Source organism: Cebus imitator, unplaced genomic scaffold, assembly GCF_001604975.1.
Source record: "Cebus imitator isolate Cc_AM_T3 unplaced genomic scaffold, Cebus_imitator-1.0 Scaffold44, whole genome shotgun sequence".
NCBI classification, from domain to species: domain Eukaryota; kingdom Metazoa; phylum Chordata; class Mammalia; order Primates; family Cebidae; genus Cebus; species Cebus imitator.
In genome coordinates, this window is record NW_016107359.1 from 5,871,588 (window position 1) to 5,892,485 (window position 20,898).

Below are 20,898 nucleotides of genomic sequence, written 5' to 3' on the forward strand. Positions count from 1 at the left end.
GATGTCCCAGCAGTAAGAAGTCTGCAGGGCAGTGCCAATGATATATATTGCTGGCTGGGAAAAACTATTGTTTACAAGCTAATTGTTGTACAATAAGTCAGCTTTTGTTAGCTCTCTGAGAGGTAAAAACAACAGGTTCAGAAAGATAAAGTGTGTTAGCATGTATATTAAAAAAAATCTGTGATTACAAACAATAGTTTGAGAGAATTGAAAAAAAAACAAGTTAGAAAAAAGGCAGTTTATTAAGTAATATCATATAAATAACTTGTTACAAAAATTGATTTGCAAAAGGCATATTTACTCTTTGTGAGAAATCACTTTTTAAATTGCATTGTTTTCAAATTTATAAGTCTAAGAAAACAAAACAAAATAAAAGAAGCCATTTCAAGGAGTGCGTATTTGCCATTTGACTGCCACAAAAGGCCCGGCCACACTGAGCTCAAAGTGAATACTCTCAACCCCATTCTTCTAACACAGAAAACTTTCTTAGGTAAACTTTGAGGTTATGAAGATCTCCCTACCTAGAAATGTCAACGGAAGCTGAGCAGGGCTTGCTTTCATCAGGTGTTTTTGTTGCCGAAGACATGAATGATACTGAGGAAAATAAGAACTGAGCACGCCCGCCAGTCAGTCTTCAAGGGTGGCATCAATTTCAGTTTATACTTGCAAGTGGTTTTAATTAAAAACAATCAATACCAAAAAGCTTTTATTTTCTGGGTTTGAAAATCACAAATCACAGTGGGAGAATGCCAAATTGCCTTAGCTTGGTACTACTGAAGACGCACATAGCATTTATTATAAGGCCGATTCCTATGCAGTTCACTCTGAAAGCAATGAAAAATAATCTCAAACAAAACAGTACAGTGGGTTTGAAGCATTCCTACGTTTCTTCTGAGCGGATCAGTTTTACATTTGCTACATAGCATTCTCCCCGAATGCCTAGTAATTCTATACATTTGATTCTTTAATAAACACTAAACTAACAGATCATAGAAAACTAAAAGCTTAGAGAAGGTGGCTCCAGACATATTTACATAAATAGCATCGCCTCACAAGAAAGACCAAGACCTCATTACAGTGGAATGCTTTTTCCACAAGGCTGGATCCATGCCTCATTTGTCAAATTAACCCCATTTGAGGAGAAATTTGAGTTTGTGGTTCATGGGTTTTTGAAAAAAAAAAATGGAATTAAGCAACTTGTAAAGCTCTTTTGAAATTAATCTAATAACCCAGTGGCTCCTCAGCTAAGTGCCTCAGTCCTGTCTGAAATGCAGCGGGTAAGAGCCTTTGTTTCCATTTGACCTCTTTTCAACACTTTCATCTGCTGGCTCTGCTGGGCTAACGTTTCCCCCAAATAAAGATGAAAATGCACCATAAATAAGGTATTACAAAATGGGGAGTAGATTAAAGATTGTCTCAGCAATGCTTAAATTAAATTGATGATGCAGAGACCATAAACTTCTGGCTTTAAAAATGAGCTATTTCTTTATTAACTTTTAACAAGTGTATGAGTCAATGTATTTTCTAAGAGGGTATTGCTCTCCACATTAAATATGGTTGGGGTCTGATATTTTTAGTAGAGAATTATCCCTTAAGAAAATTATTCCATAAAGATGCCATAGGGAGATTAAAAATGCTGTGACCGTAAGAGCTACTGAACATTTAAGGAGACCACAGTATAATTCTATATTCTCTGGAAAAGGAAGCTGCTTATTTGAGCTTAGGAAACAGCTCATTTTCCTGAAGATTCACATACCAAGTGTTAGTTTTTCTACTCTTATAATCTGATAAGGAAGGTTGTAGTGTTAATTTAAACACAGACTGCTTGGATTTTGAGTCCCCTTTTATAATGTCACAATTCAAAAAATATTTCATCTTGATAAAATATAAGAATTAAGATTACACTAAAATGATCCTTGTTAGAGGATACATTTCAAAATAGTGGGGAATCATGACTTTTTAGAGTCTTCTTCCAGAGTAATTATACTGCTTCAAAACTAGTGATTAGAATAAAATAATTTATTTGGTGGTCTGCTCCTGGTGAAAATGAATTTAGCTGATAAGAATGAGTATCTGGTTTAAATATTTAGTTTGCGCACAGTAATCATCTTTGATCTTTCTTTTCAACTGCATGCTTTTAATGGTGCTTGAGTATACAGAATTGTCCAATTCATAGTTTACACGCCATTATCCCTGATGGAAGATCTATTTCCAGGCAAAGCATTTGATGTGAGATATTGTTCAGCCGATCAGGACATTGAAAATTTATGTATGTAAAAGTGAAAATAATGGAAACATTCTAAAGTTAATTTGGATTCATAAAATTTGGATACTTCTAAGATACAGATTCCATTTTTAAGAGCTTTTTGCCCAACTTTTTGGGAACTGAAAATAAAAACTAAACCACACTTTTTTTTAAAAATACTGAGTTAAAATTAAATGGGCAGGTTTTGTTCCATCTGAAAAGGGAGTAACTTCGTTGCTGAACATCCCTTCATGTACCCAAACTGTAAAGGCAGGAAAGTTCTGGAAAGAACATCTATTTATTTACTGCACCCAGATTTCCTCTCTTGTGGTTCTATGGAATCATCTTTGCTTCTTTCCCGTTTGATTTATTTACTTATTTTGGCACAAGTGTTTTTTAGACCTTTCAGCAGAAAGTGGCCAGGAAGTGAAGGGGCTTTAAACAATGGCTTAATGTTTTTTAAAATTCAGCATATTCTGGGGAACATCTTAGTAGTTTAAAGGAACTCTTCTTTTTGAATAGAGGGCAAAAACATATCATCAGAAAGATCTCAATGTCCTTGAAACAACCCACAAAAGCAATCTGGTTATGTTTAATGGATTTTAGTTTCTCAGTGATCGAAACCAATATTAAAATTTTACTTCTTCCCACTCTCCTTCCATCTTTCTTATCACCAACATCTAAAATTAGGACACAGACAATGAAAAAACTGAGCTGAAAATTATTTTTTTCTCCAGTAATCTTTCACGTTGCCTGGGACCTAGCAATTAAAAACAAAACAAAACAAAACCTGTACATGCAATGATGTTTGACCTGATACTTGGGGAGGGAAGGAAGTGACAGGAAGCTGGAGAGTGATGGAACTATGTCTCCTATTGGTTCCACGATGTCAAAGAGTCTGAATTATAGGAAAATGCCACTCCAACTTGATACTTACAGTACTGTGGTACTAAATATTCAGCCCCAGTCTCAAATTATCCAGTTTCCTATAAATTTACTTCATCATCAGCTTTTGTGATAAGAGATTAATGTTATTTCCATAAGTAGTCATATTAACCTGTTCTTGGTATGCTGTATCATCTTCAGGGAGGGATAAAGGACCTTGCCAATTACATCTCTGATATTCTGCCATAGAACTTACTTTCACTTATTAGGAGAACACAGATCTTTCCTTTAAACATTGGAAATTGCTAGTGTCAATCCTCAACTTCAGATGATACCTTTCTTTTTACAGGACTATCTTTCTTGATTCAATTTGTTACATGACATAAAACATAAGAATAGAGACCTCTTTAATTTTATAGTAAATTGTGTGATTAAGGTGCTGTTCTATTGCTATGAATAACTAGTTTTTATTAATTAACTTTACTGAGCTTTTTTCAACACTTACCTGTGACTATGATACATATCAATTAATTGGAGCGAAGACCTCATATAGCCCTTTGTTGCATTCCTCTGTGTGTGTGTGTGTATGTGTGTGTATGAAGAATTAGAGAAAAGAAAACCCTGAAAGCAAGAAACACCTCAAGCATGAAATACTTGTTAATATATAGGGCAGTCCATTATAAAATTGGAAACCATTCAGAAGACATAGGAATAATATGATTGTAAAAATTTTCACTCGAATCAGGTAACCCAAAATACTACACTTCTCTTCTTTTAAAGTTTCCATCTTAACTTCTTGGGTAATACGCCTATTTAAAACATAACTAAACAACAGCATGTTTCCAAACAGAAAATATGTACTGATATGACAATATCCCCAAATGGAAATGACACTAAAATTATTCATAGAAAATTAATATTAATTGAAAATAAATCCTTAAGACTAATAAGTGAACTCAGCATATTCTTAAGTCTATATATATACAGAGCCTGTCTTTTAGGTTTTCAAAAAGGATGTTTGTTTTCATTACAGTACGTTGGAAATTTCTGATGACTACACAAGGTAAGATTCTAATGATAAAAGTCATTAGAACAGCCGTGTGAAAGAAATGATTTGAATTTGCCAGAAGGATTAGTTCAGTTCAATTGAGTCCTCTGGATAATAACTATGAGGCTAATTGCATAATTAGAGAAATAATAGATTGAATGGATTTTGCATTACTTTTCTGTCATAGTTTGAGACCATTACTTTATCATTAGTTCAAAGTCAAGGATGGCAGGGTGATCATGAAAGCAAAGTTAAAAACAATGAAAAAAAAATTAATGCTTTTGAAAATCAACTATATCGTTTTAATTACACTTTTGTTTAAAGGAATCCAATTTTCCCTTTGTAAGGGTCTTCCAAACATGGAATATGTAAGTTTTCATCATAATCTCAACGTTGTTTATCCAAATGTATCACATTATATAAATAGGTAGACGTTTCCAGATGTCAAGGGCAGGGTATTAGGTTCAAGTGTAGCTCTAACCTCCCCAGTGAACTCGTAGAGTGAGATTTAAGTTTTATTTAATCTAACTTTACTAATTCAACTTAGTTGTGTAAGAAGGATATGAAGAATATGAATTATTGTACTTCACACTGCTACTTTCATATACAGTATAGTAGAATAATACTGACAACTATAGACAAGGAGTTAAAATTTATCTCAGGAAAATTCTTCAAGAATTTTTAAACAATTTTGACATTAGCCTACTGATAGTTGAAAGAATTTCAAGGGACCCGTGATACATGTGGTGGCCAAAGCTTTTAACGTATGCTAAAATATATTTCCTTTGTTAACATTATTAGCTATTTCCCCTCCCCCTTTATATGGTACAAAGGCAAACTTTCGCATGTCTAGTCTAGGATATAACCAATTATGAGTTAGTGGAAGGAATGAAGTCATACTAAGTTTGTGGTTGTTTTTGGATGTTACCATTTAATTTGCTTCTATTCCTTAAGGGTAATGAGAATTTTAACATATGGGTGGATTTGAGGTTTTGAATAGTGGTTGATGCCAGAGAAAGTTCTTGAAGAACAATTAGGATGGGCAAGTGTTATTTTAAATTCTTTGCGACAGAAATAAACCCCCCCATGTAGTTTATCTCCTTGTGAGCTGATATGCCCTCATTTCTTTCACTATGATATTTTTATCTTTCAAGCGCAGTCGCTTATCCCATTAGCCTGTGAAATGTGTAGTTAGGGCAGTAGGCAGGCCTGACACGGCGTGTAGTAAATCACCAGGCCAGCAGAAGTGAGCACGTTGCTCTGAGAACAAATGGAAACATTGTTCCCTGTCCTCCCCTCTGGCCCGTGCCTGTTGGGATGACTTGGTAAACTGGATGCACTAAAAAATAAAAATTTGCCCCTTGGAAGCTCATAAAAGTGTAGTAGAAAAAAGTCTCTACCATTGGATCCACACAGAGGGCAGCCATTGGCTTTTAAAACGGGTAGAACAGAGAACCCTTCACGGAGTAGTGGATAAATATAAAGAAATAGCCACTTCACATATTTCAGCGTCGTATTGGAAAATGAAAAAGGCAACAGATTAGGAGTCTTTGTCACTGTCCACTCCTCCGTACATATCTGCAAGCTTTTTGAATCGAGGTCCCCAGTCACTAAGGTAATCATAGTCTTGATCTCCATCCGTGGTCACTGACTCCAGTGAGCTCAGGGAATCCGCCACGGAGCCAGTGCCTTCGTAGGCGTAAGTGGCCAAGGAGTCGTATGGCGGGGCAGTGGGGTCCGTGTCATTTTCCTTTAACCTTTGGTTAATGAAATCTCTGACATCGGTGTTGTCTCGAGCTGTTGGAGTCCGTCGGGGTAGAAAAAGGGCTTCGGGCACAATGTCCCTTCGTAATTTGTTGTCCTCTATGGCTTCAGGATTCCTCAGGGTGCCGATATCAAAAGCCTGGGTGTCCTCCTCCCCACCACCTTCGTCGTTGTAACTGACAATGTTATCTCTGATGTCCTCTTTGGAAATGATCAAAGGCTCTTTTTTTCGCTGCCGCCTCAGCGCTGCGAACAGCACCACTGTCACTGGAAGCAGAAAACAAAACAGAAAGGGAAGGAAAAGTTAATTTGCTGCCCAATTAATGTCAGGAAGAAACACCGTGCTCAAATGTGAAGTTTTTAAAAGTTCTCTAGAAAACGCAGACTCAACTTTTGCGTCTTTAAGGATGCACTTGCCTCCATTCATGATCAAACCGGGACCCACAAAATGGACTAAATATTTGAAAGAAGGTTACAATTTAAGTAGAGGATAAAAACACCATCATATTTTGACAGTAGTTCCTTTTTACTTTGAAATGGCAAACTAGTTTCAAGGTAAGAAAAAAATAAGATAATAAAAAAAGAAGCTCAGCCTCAGTGAAATGTACTTCAATCAGGGTGCGAATTATGCTGAACACCTAAAATGCTCTGAAACTGGTTATAAAAACAAGACTGGCACCTTTGGGGATGTGTCGAAGGGATTGCATAACTCCACATCTAAAATAACTTTTGCGCTATGCCTTTTTTGTTGTTGTTCTTTTTTTTTTTTCCCTGAGAAAAGTGTAAAATTAATTTAAAGCCCAAGGTAGACGTGAATATTTGCATACCTTTCCTACATATAAAGTGATACTATTCCAGAAAATACCTGGAGACAGGGATATAATTCTGAAAGCTGTTTTGGATTTCAAGATTGGTTAACTTGAAGTGGGCAGGTAAGAATCCTCATGCCATATTATTTCTGTTTGAGCTAAATGAAATAATGTGAGATTTAAAAAAATACTTTTCCAAGGTTCATGCTCTGTAAGTTTGTTACTGAGAATGTTCATTCTTTTGATTTTTCCCTCCTAACTGAAATTAGAGGCAAAGCAAGAATTGTGTTTAAATAGCTCCTGATCATTCTTCACAGCTGGCTGGGTGGAACACAGCTGGCTACCTGTAGAGAGACACATTTATCTACAAATGGACATATGGGTGAAAAAAAATACAAGCATAGTAAAAGCTTAGAGAGAAAACAGCCATCTAGGCCACAAAGTGCATTGTTAAACGGGGCTTGTGCAGAGGAGTTTATTACAGGAAGTTGCAGTAATGTCTCTTTACTATGTCATCCATAACAAGGCCCAATCTTTATGAGCCATGAAAACTGAATTATTGCAATAAGAATTATGGAATAATGCCTCTTTAGTGAGTATACATAACTACCTATATAATAATAAATGTAGGCACACCCATATATCTATATATTAAAATTTCATTAGTATTAATAATAATTGGTTACCTATTGAGAGCTTTCTATGTGCTAAGCACTGTCCTAAGTACGTAACATAATGAATCTCATTTAATTATCACAATAGTCCTAGAAAGTAGATACCCTCATTAAAACCCCATTTTACAGAATAGGAAATTGAAGTTTAAAGATGTTACATGTACATGCAATTCAAATACAGGTTGGTCAGACTAAAAAGCCTGTACTCATAATTGCCATGCTCTGAAGCATGTTTGGAGTATAGTCTGTATTCAAAGGAAATGTAACTTTGCCACTTTCAAGTGTGTGGTTTTGTAATTGTACACACTCTCTTTTGTTGCCAGAAAGTATCCTGATGCCTAATGTGTCACATCCATTCAGGGTATTTACTCATTCATTCATTTGATAAATATTTATGTAGTGCCTACCCTGTACCAGATTTGGTTCTAAGCACTGAGTGAGGGGGTGGGTGGGGTGGGGGATAGTTGGATGGTGACAAAATAAACAATGTGTGTCATAAATAAGGATATTGTTAGAAGATGATAAGTGCAATATGAATAAGAAAGAGCAGAACAGAACAAGGTGGAGAAAAAGTGCTATTGTATATGTTTGAGGAGCCCATATGATCATACAGCAGTTTTTTTGTTTGTTTGTTTGTTTTGTTTTTTGTTTTTAAGATGGAGTCTCGCTTTGTCGCCCAGGCTGGAGTGCAGTGGTACGATCTCAGATCACTGCAACCTCCGCCTCTTAGGTTCCAGCAATTCTCCTGCCTCTGCCTCCCAAGTAGCTGGGATTATAGGCACTCACCACCACACCTGGCTAATTTTTGTATTTTTAGTAGAGGCAGGGTTTCATTATGTTGGACCAGGCTAGTCTCGACCTCATGACCTCAAGTGATCCACCTGCCTCAGCCTCCCAAAGTGCTGGGATTACAGGTGTGAGCCACCACGCCCACCAGCACAGTTTTGTATATGTTATTGGAGGGAAGTTCCATAATTTGAACAAAGACATGAAGAGAACTGCAGGGCTTTGGGCAGAGGGATGCTCATGATCTACCTTTCATACTGGTTGCCAGTGTGAAGAATGACAGGGATTTGCAAAACAGAGGGTTGTAAGTAAGGACGGCCATTGGGATTAGAGAATAGAATCAAGCCAACTGTCTCTCCAGGAATTAAGCGCTTATGTACCTGGGCTCATTCAGTCATGTAAGGCAAGAGGCAGGCTTTTATCATCACCTCCTAATTCTTCCCTGGCTTAAGGTATCTACAGCTTTTATTTTAGTCCTAAGCACATCTGGAAGTGCAACTGTCTAGAAGGGAGAGGGCACATTCAAGAAATCAAAGGCATTTCTTTAACCTAATTCTTCTACAGCGAAAATGGCCGATATCTTTTCTTATTAGCCCAGTGCACATCTGAACAGAATTTCTTGAGAGTATCCCTGTCTAGAAAGAGAGCTCTCAAAGCGAACTTTTATAAAATGTCAAAATGTGACTGGTAAGCACATGAGGCGTTCTTAGAAAGTGATACCCTGATGAGGTGCCCTCAGCAGGAACTGAGTCTCCCTCTTTCCTTTATACTTTTACAACCAGAGGGCAGCAGTAAAATTTTTGGGGGCAGGGATAGAGGGACAATTGGGTAAATTTGTATTCAGACTTTCATCATAAAACTAGAGGGTCAAGAGATCTGGGTTAAATTAAATGATTTGACTGTTCTAAGCCAATTTTCTTATTTGTAAAAGAAAAGCAGTCTTGCAGTACCCAGTCTTATTGTCAGGAATGAGTTAATAAATGTGAAAGTTTTGCAAACTCTAAGCCACCATAAGACATGAGATGTAGTGGTTGTCTAGCTGTTTTCACTGTTGCCTTATTTTTGTAAAATATCCATTACCATATAATCTACTTTCTTGACTCCAGATTTCTTCCTATATCAATGTGGCTGTCCTTCATTTTCCTCCACTTTCTTCAATTGCCACATTTTAAGTTTGGGCCATCTTTCGGCCTGGAAATTGTCCTGCATTTCCTAAATTTGAAAAGAGAGCAGAGTGCAGTCTTCAGGCACCAAGCCTGGGGAAGAAAACTTGGGTTGGAAACTTTAGTTCTACCACGTGTCAGACACATGACATGGCTACATTATTTCACATCTCGGAACCGCAGTTTTCATATTTAAGGTACAGTTAAGTATGCACCAAATGGTGCTGAGGATTAGGTGAGAAAAACCTTTGTAAAGTATCTTGCACAGCATCTGACCTATGGTGTGTACCTAGTTAAGGCTAAATCCCATCTGTCTCCTTCCTTTTTATTAGGTATAGAATTCTGAAGAGATTAAACAAGATGTGGGAGTTACCGAGGCCAATTAGAAGTCAGGAGGAGACAGTTAATTCATTGGAGGGAGAAAATGAGAGGGGGAAGATTCAGTGAGTTGACTAGAAGGAAGAAAAGGGGGAAGAGAAAATGGGTAGATGATGAGAGAAAGGAAGAATCACCTCTGTCAGATGTGAGTTATCTCTCCTTCCATAGACGACTAAAAGAGACCATGGGTTCAGCCCTACCAATCCAAGGTTTCTAAAAAATAACCCTTTTCATCAAAAAGAACATTCATATCTTTCTCTTCCAAAACAATGTTCACAGACTCACACCATTAGAAACACTCATTTGTCTTTGCACACTGTCAGCTTTTATTTACGCTCATATCTTAAAATACTTTCCCCAAATCTTAATTGACAAAGAGAATCACAGTTCTGTAGCTGAGTCTCAAGGCTTCTGTTAGAGTTAGCAGGGTTCATGTAGAAAGTGAAGGAGCTCTCGAGCAGGAATCCCTAGGCATTCTGTTCTTGGCGAAATGCAGGTTCTTTTTTACTCTTCTCAAAGTCACTCTGTCTTCATTTTTTAAAGAAGAGTTTTCCCCCCTGTATAATTCAGGTTGACTCTTAACTTCTTACTTTTTCTTTTCACTATATAGACAAGCTTTACAAATCTTGCTTTTATTTTTGGAAAGGCTGCATTAACAAATATTTGATTTCTTAGTTCACAAAACAGTCAAGGGCCTGTTGAGAAATCTGAGCTCGACTTGTAGGCTTAATTAGTTGGTTGGGGGTAAAAATTTCATTTGAATCCTTGTTAGACCCTGATTTTCATTTTTATTACATTCATTTCTTTTGGGACCCCATACTTATCTCCTCAATCACAGAGGCTGTTTATGGTTATGCGAGAGATAGACCTTATGTATGTGGCAATCAGAGAGCAATGCTAAGAAGGTAATCATATAAATGGTAGATCAACATTAGTTTGCTGGGTTAAAAAAATTTCAGAGCTTTTATTTTTCCAGGATGAGAGAAAAATCATCACATTCCTTTTCCCACTTTCCCGTAGAACTTTAACCTTTACCTTCATAGAAAGGGCCCTCATCATATACTCCATGCCAGACACGTAACAACAACGTTTTCCAGGTAAAAAAATTACACAACAAATGAAATGAAAAGAGCACATTGATGTTGCCCTGAAATCCCTCAAGATTCATTCCCAGTCTGATAGACAAGAGATTCTTTCCGTGGAGTGATTCCTGGGCAAGCAAAGACACGAGCAACTTTCACGTCTGTTCATTCTCCAAAGCCATTTTCAAGCAAAAAATGTGTTCACATCGTACAGCACAGATTCTCAGCATGTAACTCTACTCACCTAGATCAGGCTGTATGCCTTAATGGGGGAGGCAGATAAATCTAGAGTGTCACAGTAACAGTGTGAGCCCCTCACCATGGGGAGATAGGAGGCAGGGAGAACCAGTTTACCTAGTAGGATCACGATGCACAGAAGGATGGCAACCAGAGCCCCCGTGCTCAGTCCCGTGGGGTGGATGAGCGCCTCCGCATGGCAGGACTGCATGTTCCCGTGGTGGTCACATGCACAGACCCGGACAGTCACTGTCCCAGTGCTGCTTTGAACTGGGTAGTCGTTGTCTGAAATGACCACAGGCAAGAGATAGGTGCTCATCTCGTGTCTATTATAGCCATTTTTCCGAGTTAAGATTCCCGCCGTGTTGTCTGGAATGGAAAGCAAAGTGGTGAATGTATGTGGATACTGTGTCATGTATTGAATCAACTGTGATGGGAAATGATAAGAGATACAGATATACACATACGTACAGATATATGTATGGTTATAGATGGAGATAAAGAAGGTAAATTGAACTCATTTACCTTTGTTGTCTTGAATGGTAAAGTTTGAGCCACTGGCTGCTTCAGGGGCCAAAGAAAATGAAAATTGGTGTCCACTATAAGGGTCATCCTTGTCAACAGCACGTAGGGTCTGAATCAACTAAGAGAAAAACCAGAATGCTGCCATAAAGTTTTGATAACTCAAAAGTGTTTCTTACAATTTTGCAATAAATTGCTTGACAAAATGATTTAAAATTTAATTACCGAAATGATAGCCTCTAAGTCATGTACAGTGAATCCGTTTTATTATGGGCTAGAAAACCAAAAGGTAGGGGACGATTCTTTGTGGTGGGGGTGGATGTCCTGCGCATTGCGGGATGTTCAGCAGCAACTCTGGCCTCTACCCACCAGATACCAGTAGCACCGTCTAGTGTGACAATCAAACTCTCTCAAGATACTGAAAATATCCCCAGGGAGGAAATCACCCTGATTGAGAAACGTCTGGCCTTGAGTGATGCCAAGCTATAAAATTTCCCAATAGTCTGTGACAACACTGCAACTTCACAAAGTAGAAGTGCTCTTTGGACAGTCTGTTTAGAAAGGCACTCTTAGCATTACGTAAGCTATCAACTCGCAAAAAACAAAAAAGGAAATGAGTGTATAGAACTTGGTAACCAGCTTCCTAGTCGCACATGTACCTTAACAGTGTATTTCGATTTTAATAAACTGAAACATAATTTTTATATCACTGGCAGCAAAGACCTATTTCATGTGGGGACAAATGCGTACAACAGTAAAACATTCATGAATTTGTATTACTTATACAGATGGTCAGAGTAAATAAGTGAAATTATGAATTATAGGCCATTATAAAGTATGTTCTAGTTATTACTTCAAGGACGTATGGTAATTAAACAATCTGTTCACCAATACAGATTTTTCCAATAAAGCTGTGACTAATCTATTTTAACGAAAACTTGAGATCGATTTGGAATCAGCATCAGTCTTTGATGAACTTCCAGTTCTTCAAAACTGTTAGTTCTCATATGTAAGTCCTGGTTCATATTTATAGCATTAATTTCCGTAGCATTCACTTCATAGATAATTCACAACTCTCCTTCAGCCCTGTGAATCATCTGAATGATTAGAAGACCTAAATGAATCTTTCAACTTGAATGTACTTTTTAATGAAACTCACCTGATCTGCCTTTGCTTTTTCACAGACAAAAGTTTCATAGAACTCTGCAAATTCTGGGGCGTTGTCATTGACATCTAGAACTTTAATATATAGAGGTACTCGGCTACTTTGCTTTGGATTATCTGTCACATACCAAAAAGAAAGAAAAAGCCATTTACATGTTGATTGCCGATTCCCTTTATACAACATCCACTCAACTCCTTCATTCTCATTCATGCACGGATTCCCCAAGCTGCAGTACTACCAGGCATCAAGTACCAGTGTGGTCACAAAAAGCAGAATTAGATTGTTTGGTACATCTGGAGTTGGATACACCTGTTGAAGTTAACTGGGGGACAAAGCTACTTGTGTTGACATAGTTCAACTGCATAATAAACCTTAAGGTAACACAAAACCAAGAAAGGCATTTTAGAGGTAGATTTTCAAGGAAGCAGGCAGATGGGGAGCAGATGGACAGAGGGAAAATGAACGAAACAGCAGAAGACCAAAGGATAGTGATCAATCTTAGTGTTTTAGTTCGAGTGCTGAGTGAGAGCGAGATGTCATGCTAAACCCTTTGCTATATGATGCTATTTAATTCTCACAAACTTCTGAGGTGGACAGAGTTACTGCCCCCATTTTGTAGATGAGGAAACTGAGGCATGGAGAAGTTAAGTAATTTATCTGTGTTTCCAGACACAGTAAAGCGTGAAGTCTAGATTCAAATTTGGGTCTGTCTGACTCCAAGCCCAGGCTGAAAGCCCAGGCTGTTCATCTGGAATTAATGACAGAGCGGAATCAATGTTCGCAGACCTGAGATAAATGAAGGATTTTGGTTTCTTTCTGTGATAATCTTCTAGCACAGTATGGAAGACAGATTCCTGGTGTAAGAATTCAGCTCTCTTCATTTACTTCACTAGTATGTCTATTTGTTTGTTCACTTTGTAAGTATTTAGTGAGCATCTAATACCTAATATATAGCAGCCTCTACTTGAGATGCTGGGGCACGTAGGAAACATAATAAAGATCCTGTTTCCTGGAGCTTTATTCTAATGGGGATGGACAAACCATAAACACATCAACATATAATGTGTTAGGTAGTAAATGCTATAGAGAAATTAAGCATGGAAAAATGATTGAGATAAATAGAGGCGCTACTTAGAATGATGACAGAGGACTGCTTCTCTGACGAGACATTATTTGCCCAGAGATGTGAATGAAGAGAAGGTTTAAGCCATGTGAATATTTCTGGCTTTTCAGGTAGAGGAATCAGTACATGCAAAGGCCCTGAGGTGAGCAGCAGCTGGTTTTATACAAGCTCTTGGTTTCTGTTATATCAAAGTTTGTTAAGAAGATTAGACAGTAAGATTCTTTAAGATCACTTGTGTCTAAAATTTTACTCACACTATTCTTCAAAAGTTAGAGCAGCTGAATATTAACTTTTAAGAGATCTTAGTCACTAATACTTTAAATGTGTCATAGAAACATTAAATCTTAAAAACAAATTTTTAGTCACAAAGCTTAAAATACTTCTGAAAAACTGCTTTGGTAAAAAATAAAATTTCATGGTCTTCATGGTCCTTTTCAGTGGAAAATAATTTTATAATTTAAAAACTTGAAAGATGCTCTGTCTTTGGTATCCACGCTTGTCCCTTAATATAAATTAACATAAACTTCAAGCTAAATCTTGACATAAATTCTAAAGAGCAAATTCCTAGCTTATTTCTAATGCACTGTCCTTATCACGATCTAAAAGCAATGCTTCATTTTGCCCATATTGGTTACTAGTCTACCAAATATCCTTCAGTCACTTCAAATCTCATGAGCTATCCTGACAGAAAATACAACTGTAATAAACTGTTCGATATGGAATATTTCACACTAGATACCCAAAGTGAGCTAAAAATGTTTAGAACTTTTAAAATTAAACACAAAAACTAAAAAGTGAGCTATATTTTAGAAGCATATTTTTAAAGATTAAATTATTTTAAAGATCATTTTCCACTTATGTTCTTCAGTCTGCACATTGTATTTACAATATACATTAGTTTGCATTGTGTGTAATCACTTTATTTGAAGCATTCTTTTGGCACTATTGTTCTTTGCCTTCAGTTTCATGGGCTACCATAAAATTCATCCTAATCATTTTATTGATTACTTTGTAGTTTATATTACTCACTTTGGTATACCATGGAAAAGTGATAATTTATCTCTTAATTCTATAAAGACTTTGAAATAGAAATTCTATAGTAAACTAGAGAACTGATATCTAAAAACTTTCTAAACAATGCCCACATTTTTCAATGTACTTGACCCCTCTCATCTTTTGCTCCCCACGCAATGTCTAAGTGAGAGTCTGTTTTTCTGCAGCTGTTTATGTAATGTTCTAATTTATAAGCTTGTTGGAATTAAATCCATCAAGTACCAATTCAATCTCATTTGTGAGATACATTCCCATTTTATTGTTTCCAGACTGCAGAACTTCCATGGTTGCCTCTCCATTTATGAATGAGCCAATGTATGTCTAGAAGAGGCATTACTGGAAATCACTCCAGGGCTCTTTCCCTCAATATATATGTTAAGTGAGATTGTCAGTACATGGTGATATGCTCCCCAGCCCTTGCTGGGACACTCACTCACTCTATCAATGGGGACAGCAGTGGTATTAGGTAGGACTTACTGATCTCTGTTGCTATCACTGTAATGTTGTGCCATAGCAGTGTTTCGCGGTCAAGAAGTTTCGATGTAAAAATGGAACCATTTCCAGAATCTATGTTGAATATTCTGTCCATATCTGTGTGTCGATCAACAGAGTACCTGAAAATGCAGAGTGGAATTAAGAAAGGCTTTTCCTTCTATTTCCTATTCCAACATCATAGAACACCATAAAACATCTGGGACACATCATGTCCCAGAATATCTGTGGCATGGATTGTTTTTCTATCTAGTGCATATTTGAATATCTACAACTTGACATTAAGTAAAATATTTTGAGAAATTAGCTCTTTACAATGGAGGTGTGAATAGTAAACTCACTACACTAGACAAGTTGCATGATTTTGAGCATCACCATTAAATTTCTTTTCTATGTATAAATTCGGATCAAATTTATATAGTAATTGTTTCACCTTTAACTCAAGTTTTTACAACCTGAGGACTTCAATATACGTGTGTGTGTTTTTATGCATATGTAGGGTGATGATTATTTTCTACTCTCCATTTAATTTAAAAAATCTTCTGTTGAAATAAGCAAAAGATGGCTGGTGTGGCCAAGGTTAGTAAGGCAGTAGAGGGAGATAAGAGATGAGATTGGGGAGACAGCCAGAGTCTAGACTGCAGAATAAGGCTGTGGTGAGGAATTGGGATTTATTCTAAATGCAATGAGAATCTAACAAAGGGTTCTTTGTTTGTTTGTTTGTTTTGAGATAGGGGTCTCACTCTCTCACTCTGTCACTCAGGCTGGAGTGCAGTCGCATGATCTTGCCTCACTGCTTGACCTCCCAGGCTCAAGTGATTCTCCCACCTTAGCCTCCCGAGTAGCTGGGACCACAGGTGTGTGCCACCATGCCCTGCTAATTTTTGTATTTTTTTTTGGTAGAGACAGGATTTTGCCATTTTGCCCAGGCTGGTCTTGAACTCCTGAGCTCAAGTGATCCCCCTACCTTGGTCTCCCAAGGTCCTGGGATAACAGGCATGAGCCACCACACCTGGCTATAGAGGGTTTTAAGCAGGGGAGTGCCACAATCTAAATCATGGTTAACAAAGATCACTGGTTGAATTGAGGAGAATGGTTGGATGGTGCTGCCACAAACAGAAAGAAGAGGAGTGAACAATAGGATTCTGGGAAGATGGGTAAGTTCCATTTTTGATAACTAGGCTGAGGTGCTTGAGAGAAGTCTGGGAAGAGATATCTAGTATGAAGCTCAAGATTAAGAGCTGGACTGATCCCAGATTTCCATTCAACTATCTAAGAAAAGAATGTCCAGTGAAGGAAGAAAAACACTAAAGACAGAATCACTTACATCACTTAAATCAGTGGGAGACCAGAGATACACAGTGGTGCCTAGAACCAACGAGGAACTTGATAAATATTTAAGAAGGAGAGTTTGAATAAATTCAAGGAAAACCAAGAGTAGCATTTTGGAAACCAAGCATTCCAAACCTAACACTGGCGGAAGACTAGTGGATTTTGAGAAATGTTGTCTTCTCATAAATGTATTACTAGTTTTTAGAATGGCTATGTGATATGGGTTGGCTCTGTGTCCTCACCCAAATCTGATTTCTAATTGTAATCCCAATATGTTGGAGAAGGGACCTGGTCAGAGATGACTGAATCATGGAGCAGACTTCCCCCTTGCTGTTCTTGTGATAGTGAGTGAGTTATTATGAGAGCTGATGGTTTGAAAGTGTGTGGCATTTTCCCCTTCCTTTTCTTTTTCTCCTTCTGCTATGATTGTAAGTTTCCTGAGGCCTTTTGGCCATGCTTCCTGTACAGCCTGTGGAAATGGTAGTCAATTAAACCTTTTCATAAATTACCCAGTCTCAGGTAGTTCTTTACAGCAGTGTAAAAGGGAACTAATACAACATATTTATGAGCAGGGTGGGAGTGGGATATTACAGAGAAAATGGAAGAAAGTTGATATGTTAAGGCTATTAGGAAAAAATTGCCCATTTCAGTAGGATTTTTAAAACTTTATGGGGTTTAAAAACATTGCCTCAGTAGAAATTCAGTTTAAGTAAATGACCTAACTAGGCAGACATATGTGGAACTATTATGAGTGTGCTAAGAAAAATAAACCCTTGTTACTAATTTGCCACAGTATACCGCATCCAAGATTCTACTTGAATATATTATTTTGGTTTAAAACACGAGTAGTGAATTATAATGAACAATATATTTTACTTTCATAAAATTTATTTTTGTCATCTAGTGAGTGTCTAAATAAAATAGATATTCAATTATCATAGGACATTTAAACGTGATTTTAAAGAGAATTAATGAAGTTCACAATGGGTGTAATACCAAGTTGAATTTGAATTCCAGTTTCAATGTATATGAACTTATGTTTTTATTATCAAAAGGGTTAAAACAAACAAAACAGCTATAGTTTTGCCATTTATGTCATGAACCAACATTTATTAAGAACTTAGGCAACAGTATTATGCTTGCTCGATCACTTCTTATTTTAAATTTGAGAATGATAAATATTTATAGCACATAATTACAAAAAGGAAATCTCAATATTCATAGACTGTAAGAAATTTAATAATTATCTACATACTTTTTTTTCTCATGGAAAATGCTAAGCTTAAGATGTGCTGCCTCTATAAGCTGTTACAATTATAGACAGCAATAATCTTGTTTGTTCTTTGCGTCTTTTCCTCCTGCTGTAGTTTTAAATTTTACAAGTAGTCATATTTTCCTATCAAGCCTTGACATAAAGGGTAAGAGTGAGAATTTTTAGTTGAAGGCAGCTTTCAATTTGAAAGAGAAAGTAACTATTTAGGGAATACCAAAATTATATTTTTTCCTTTTGTTGGGACACTTAAAAATTAACAGAAAATCTAAAATGCCCACATCATTGAGGGTAAATGCTTGTACACAAAGCCTTGATTGTTTTTTGTTTTTTCTTTCCAGGGTAGTTTAAATTTATATCAAGGATATTTATTGTCCAGTCACATTACTTGTAGTTATCACTGATAAGGAACAAGATAATCAATCCCATCATGATTATAGCAGGTCCTTCTGCTAGGTAGCTCTTTTTTTTTTTCTAGGACTTCATTGTACTTTGTGATTAAATAATTTGTTTTCTAATGTATCCTCAAATCAGGAAGATTTGTGGTTCTTCCTGGAAAGGAGGTGTGTTTGCACAAATTTTTCATAATTTGTATTTATAGTGACATATTATAAGATTCTTTCACAGAAACCAAAGGGAATTTGAGATGAAGTTATTAGAAGAAAATAATTTTATGTGATTAAAGAATTAAAGATTTGTGCCTGCATAATGATAAATCAGTGCTCTGGGGAAGAATTTTCTAGTGTTAATTTTGCACATAACATATTGTCTAGCACTTAGTTGTTCAACATTTATATCTTGAATAATCAAAAACTATGTATGAATGTACTTTTCTAATATAAGATTGAATTTTATCCTATAAAAGGACACTGGAATACCATTTATATGCATATACATATGTATGTGTGTATATATAAGTATTTCTAGTCTTAAATCTATATCTATGTATCAAATCCATATGTACCAAGGAAAGGCTGGCAGTAAAAAACTTAAAAATTAGCTGACAGCCAACATAATCTGACAAGCTAACTACTTTCTTTCATAAAACAGAAAATAATGCAGTGGGTAAAATGGTATTTGGTCTAAAAAGTAATATAGATATGAAAATATAGCCTGAATTCACAGAACATTCTCTCTTCTAATTAAAAACATGTTGGTCTACCAAGGAGATAACCAAAGCTTATATTTGTAAACTTCCAGCATTAACACTTTCAAATTGAATTTGATACTTGCTAAGATTATTTTTCCTTGTATAGTTACAACAAACTCCAAGTGATAGAGTAGTTGTGAAAGTACTTACATTATTTGTGCTATATTAGTGAAAACCATCATTCATTTTCCTTATTAATAATATTAAATGTATGTGGAGAAACACTTGATCTGTGGAGCTCACATGTAGCTACCCTGGGTTGACCATAGCCCAATTCAAAGTGTCTCATAGACATTCCAGTAGGATGCTAAAAGTTTATTTGCCCAGCGATTTAAAACTGTTCCCTGAAGGTAAGCCAGGCTTTTTTTGTGTTTGAGATGTGGGGCTTGTCATGAGGTTTCATTTGAACAAAGGATCAGCTGGGAAAAAGCTAGAAAATGATGGCTGCCTTAAAGCCCTAAGTTCTTTTATCTTCAATAAGATTCTTCATGCAGCAGCCAGTGTTATCCATTTAAAATGGAGTTTTACATTAGGTAACTTCTACTCAAAGGTTTCCAGTGGCTTCTTATCTCAATCAGAATAAAATCCAGTCTTTACCATGAACTACAAAGCCCTACAGTACCTGCCACACTCACCATCAGCTATCACATCTCTCCGGTGCCTCATACCCGACCTCGCCTCCCTCGCTCACTCTCTTCCTGCTGCGGAGGCCTCCTCGCTACTCTTTCAACTGTTGAACACGCTCTGGTATCAGACCTTACCCTTGCATTTCTCTCCTCTTGGGATGTTCTTCCCCTAGGTATGAACGTGGTTCACCCTTTAATTTCATTCAAATCTTCACTAAATGGTTTCCTACCAAGAATGCCAAACGTGACCCCATTATCTAAAATAGTACTCCAGATGCTCTTTATTTCCTTATTCTGCCTTATTTTCCTGCTTAAATTTTTTTTTGTCTAGAACAAAATTCCATAGACATTACTGCTTAAAATTTACTTTTGCCTGACATATTATTGTTTGTCTATTTCTGTCTGCCCCAATTAGAATGTAAGCTTCACGGGATCAAGGATGTTATTCCCTAGTGCCTAGAACGTACCTGGCACTTGGCTGGCACTCCGACCAGAATCTATGTGTGAACTCATGGCAAGAATTTCTCTAGTTTTTCAGTCTGCTTACTTTGTTTATGGGGAATAATTGACACAATGCTATTCTGGTATAGTGCTTTTCTTCTTGAACCCCTGACCTCGAGTGATCTGCCCACCTCAGCCTCCCAAAGTGCTGGGATTACATGAGTAAGCCACCGTACCCGGCTAGCACTTTTCTCATTTAGTCAACTAAGCTACTAGCTGAAGGCTAGAGGTCGGTTGACTCCAGCATTTTCCTGTTAAGATTCTAGAATACTGAAGCATCGGTGGTCCCAAAGAGCAATAGGTCTTCTTGCAAGATGATTTACAACTAAGGTGTAAGGAAAGCATAGGGAAAACAGAGCTAGTTGACATAGCATAAATTTGGATTCTGTTCTATTAATTTCCCTAGGATTTCACAGACATAGATCATGAAATGATTCTTGTTTTTATCTACATCTGCAAAAGGAAAAATGCATCCAAATAGAGGATAATTCTGTCTCTAAGTGTTACATGATAGGTTTTTCTACACTTGAAAAACAGACTCTCAAGCCCAGTGCCTTGTTTGTTAAAAATCATACTTTTTCGTTTTTTTGTGT

At 36.9% G+C, this 20,898-nt stretch overlaps 1 protein-coding gene across 2 annotated transcripts in view; it reads right to left on the reverse strand.

The window, feature by feature from the left end:
- Positions 1-223: 223 nt before the first annotated feature.
- Positions 224-20,898, reverse strand: part of CDH6 (cadherin 6) — a 154,205-nt gene continuing 133,530 nt past the window's right edge. For both annotated transcript variants that reach the window (XM_017526838.2, XM_037737878.1), the window contains exons 8-12: positions 15,412-15,548; positions 12,753-12,874; positions 11,597-11,714; positions 11,189-11,440; positions 224-6,209 (exon numbers count right to left, since the gene is read on the reverse strand). In XM_017526838.2, the coding sequence (XP_017382327.1) occupies positions 5,719-6,209; positions 11,189-11,440; positions 11,597-11,714; positions 12,753-12,874; positions 15,412-15,548 (1,120 nt within the window). In that variant the 3' untranslated portion in view covers positions 224-5,718. The remainder of the gene's footprint in view (positions 6,210-11,188; positions 11,441-11,596; positions 11,715-12,752; positions 12,875-15,411; positions 15,549-20,898) is intronic.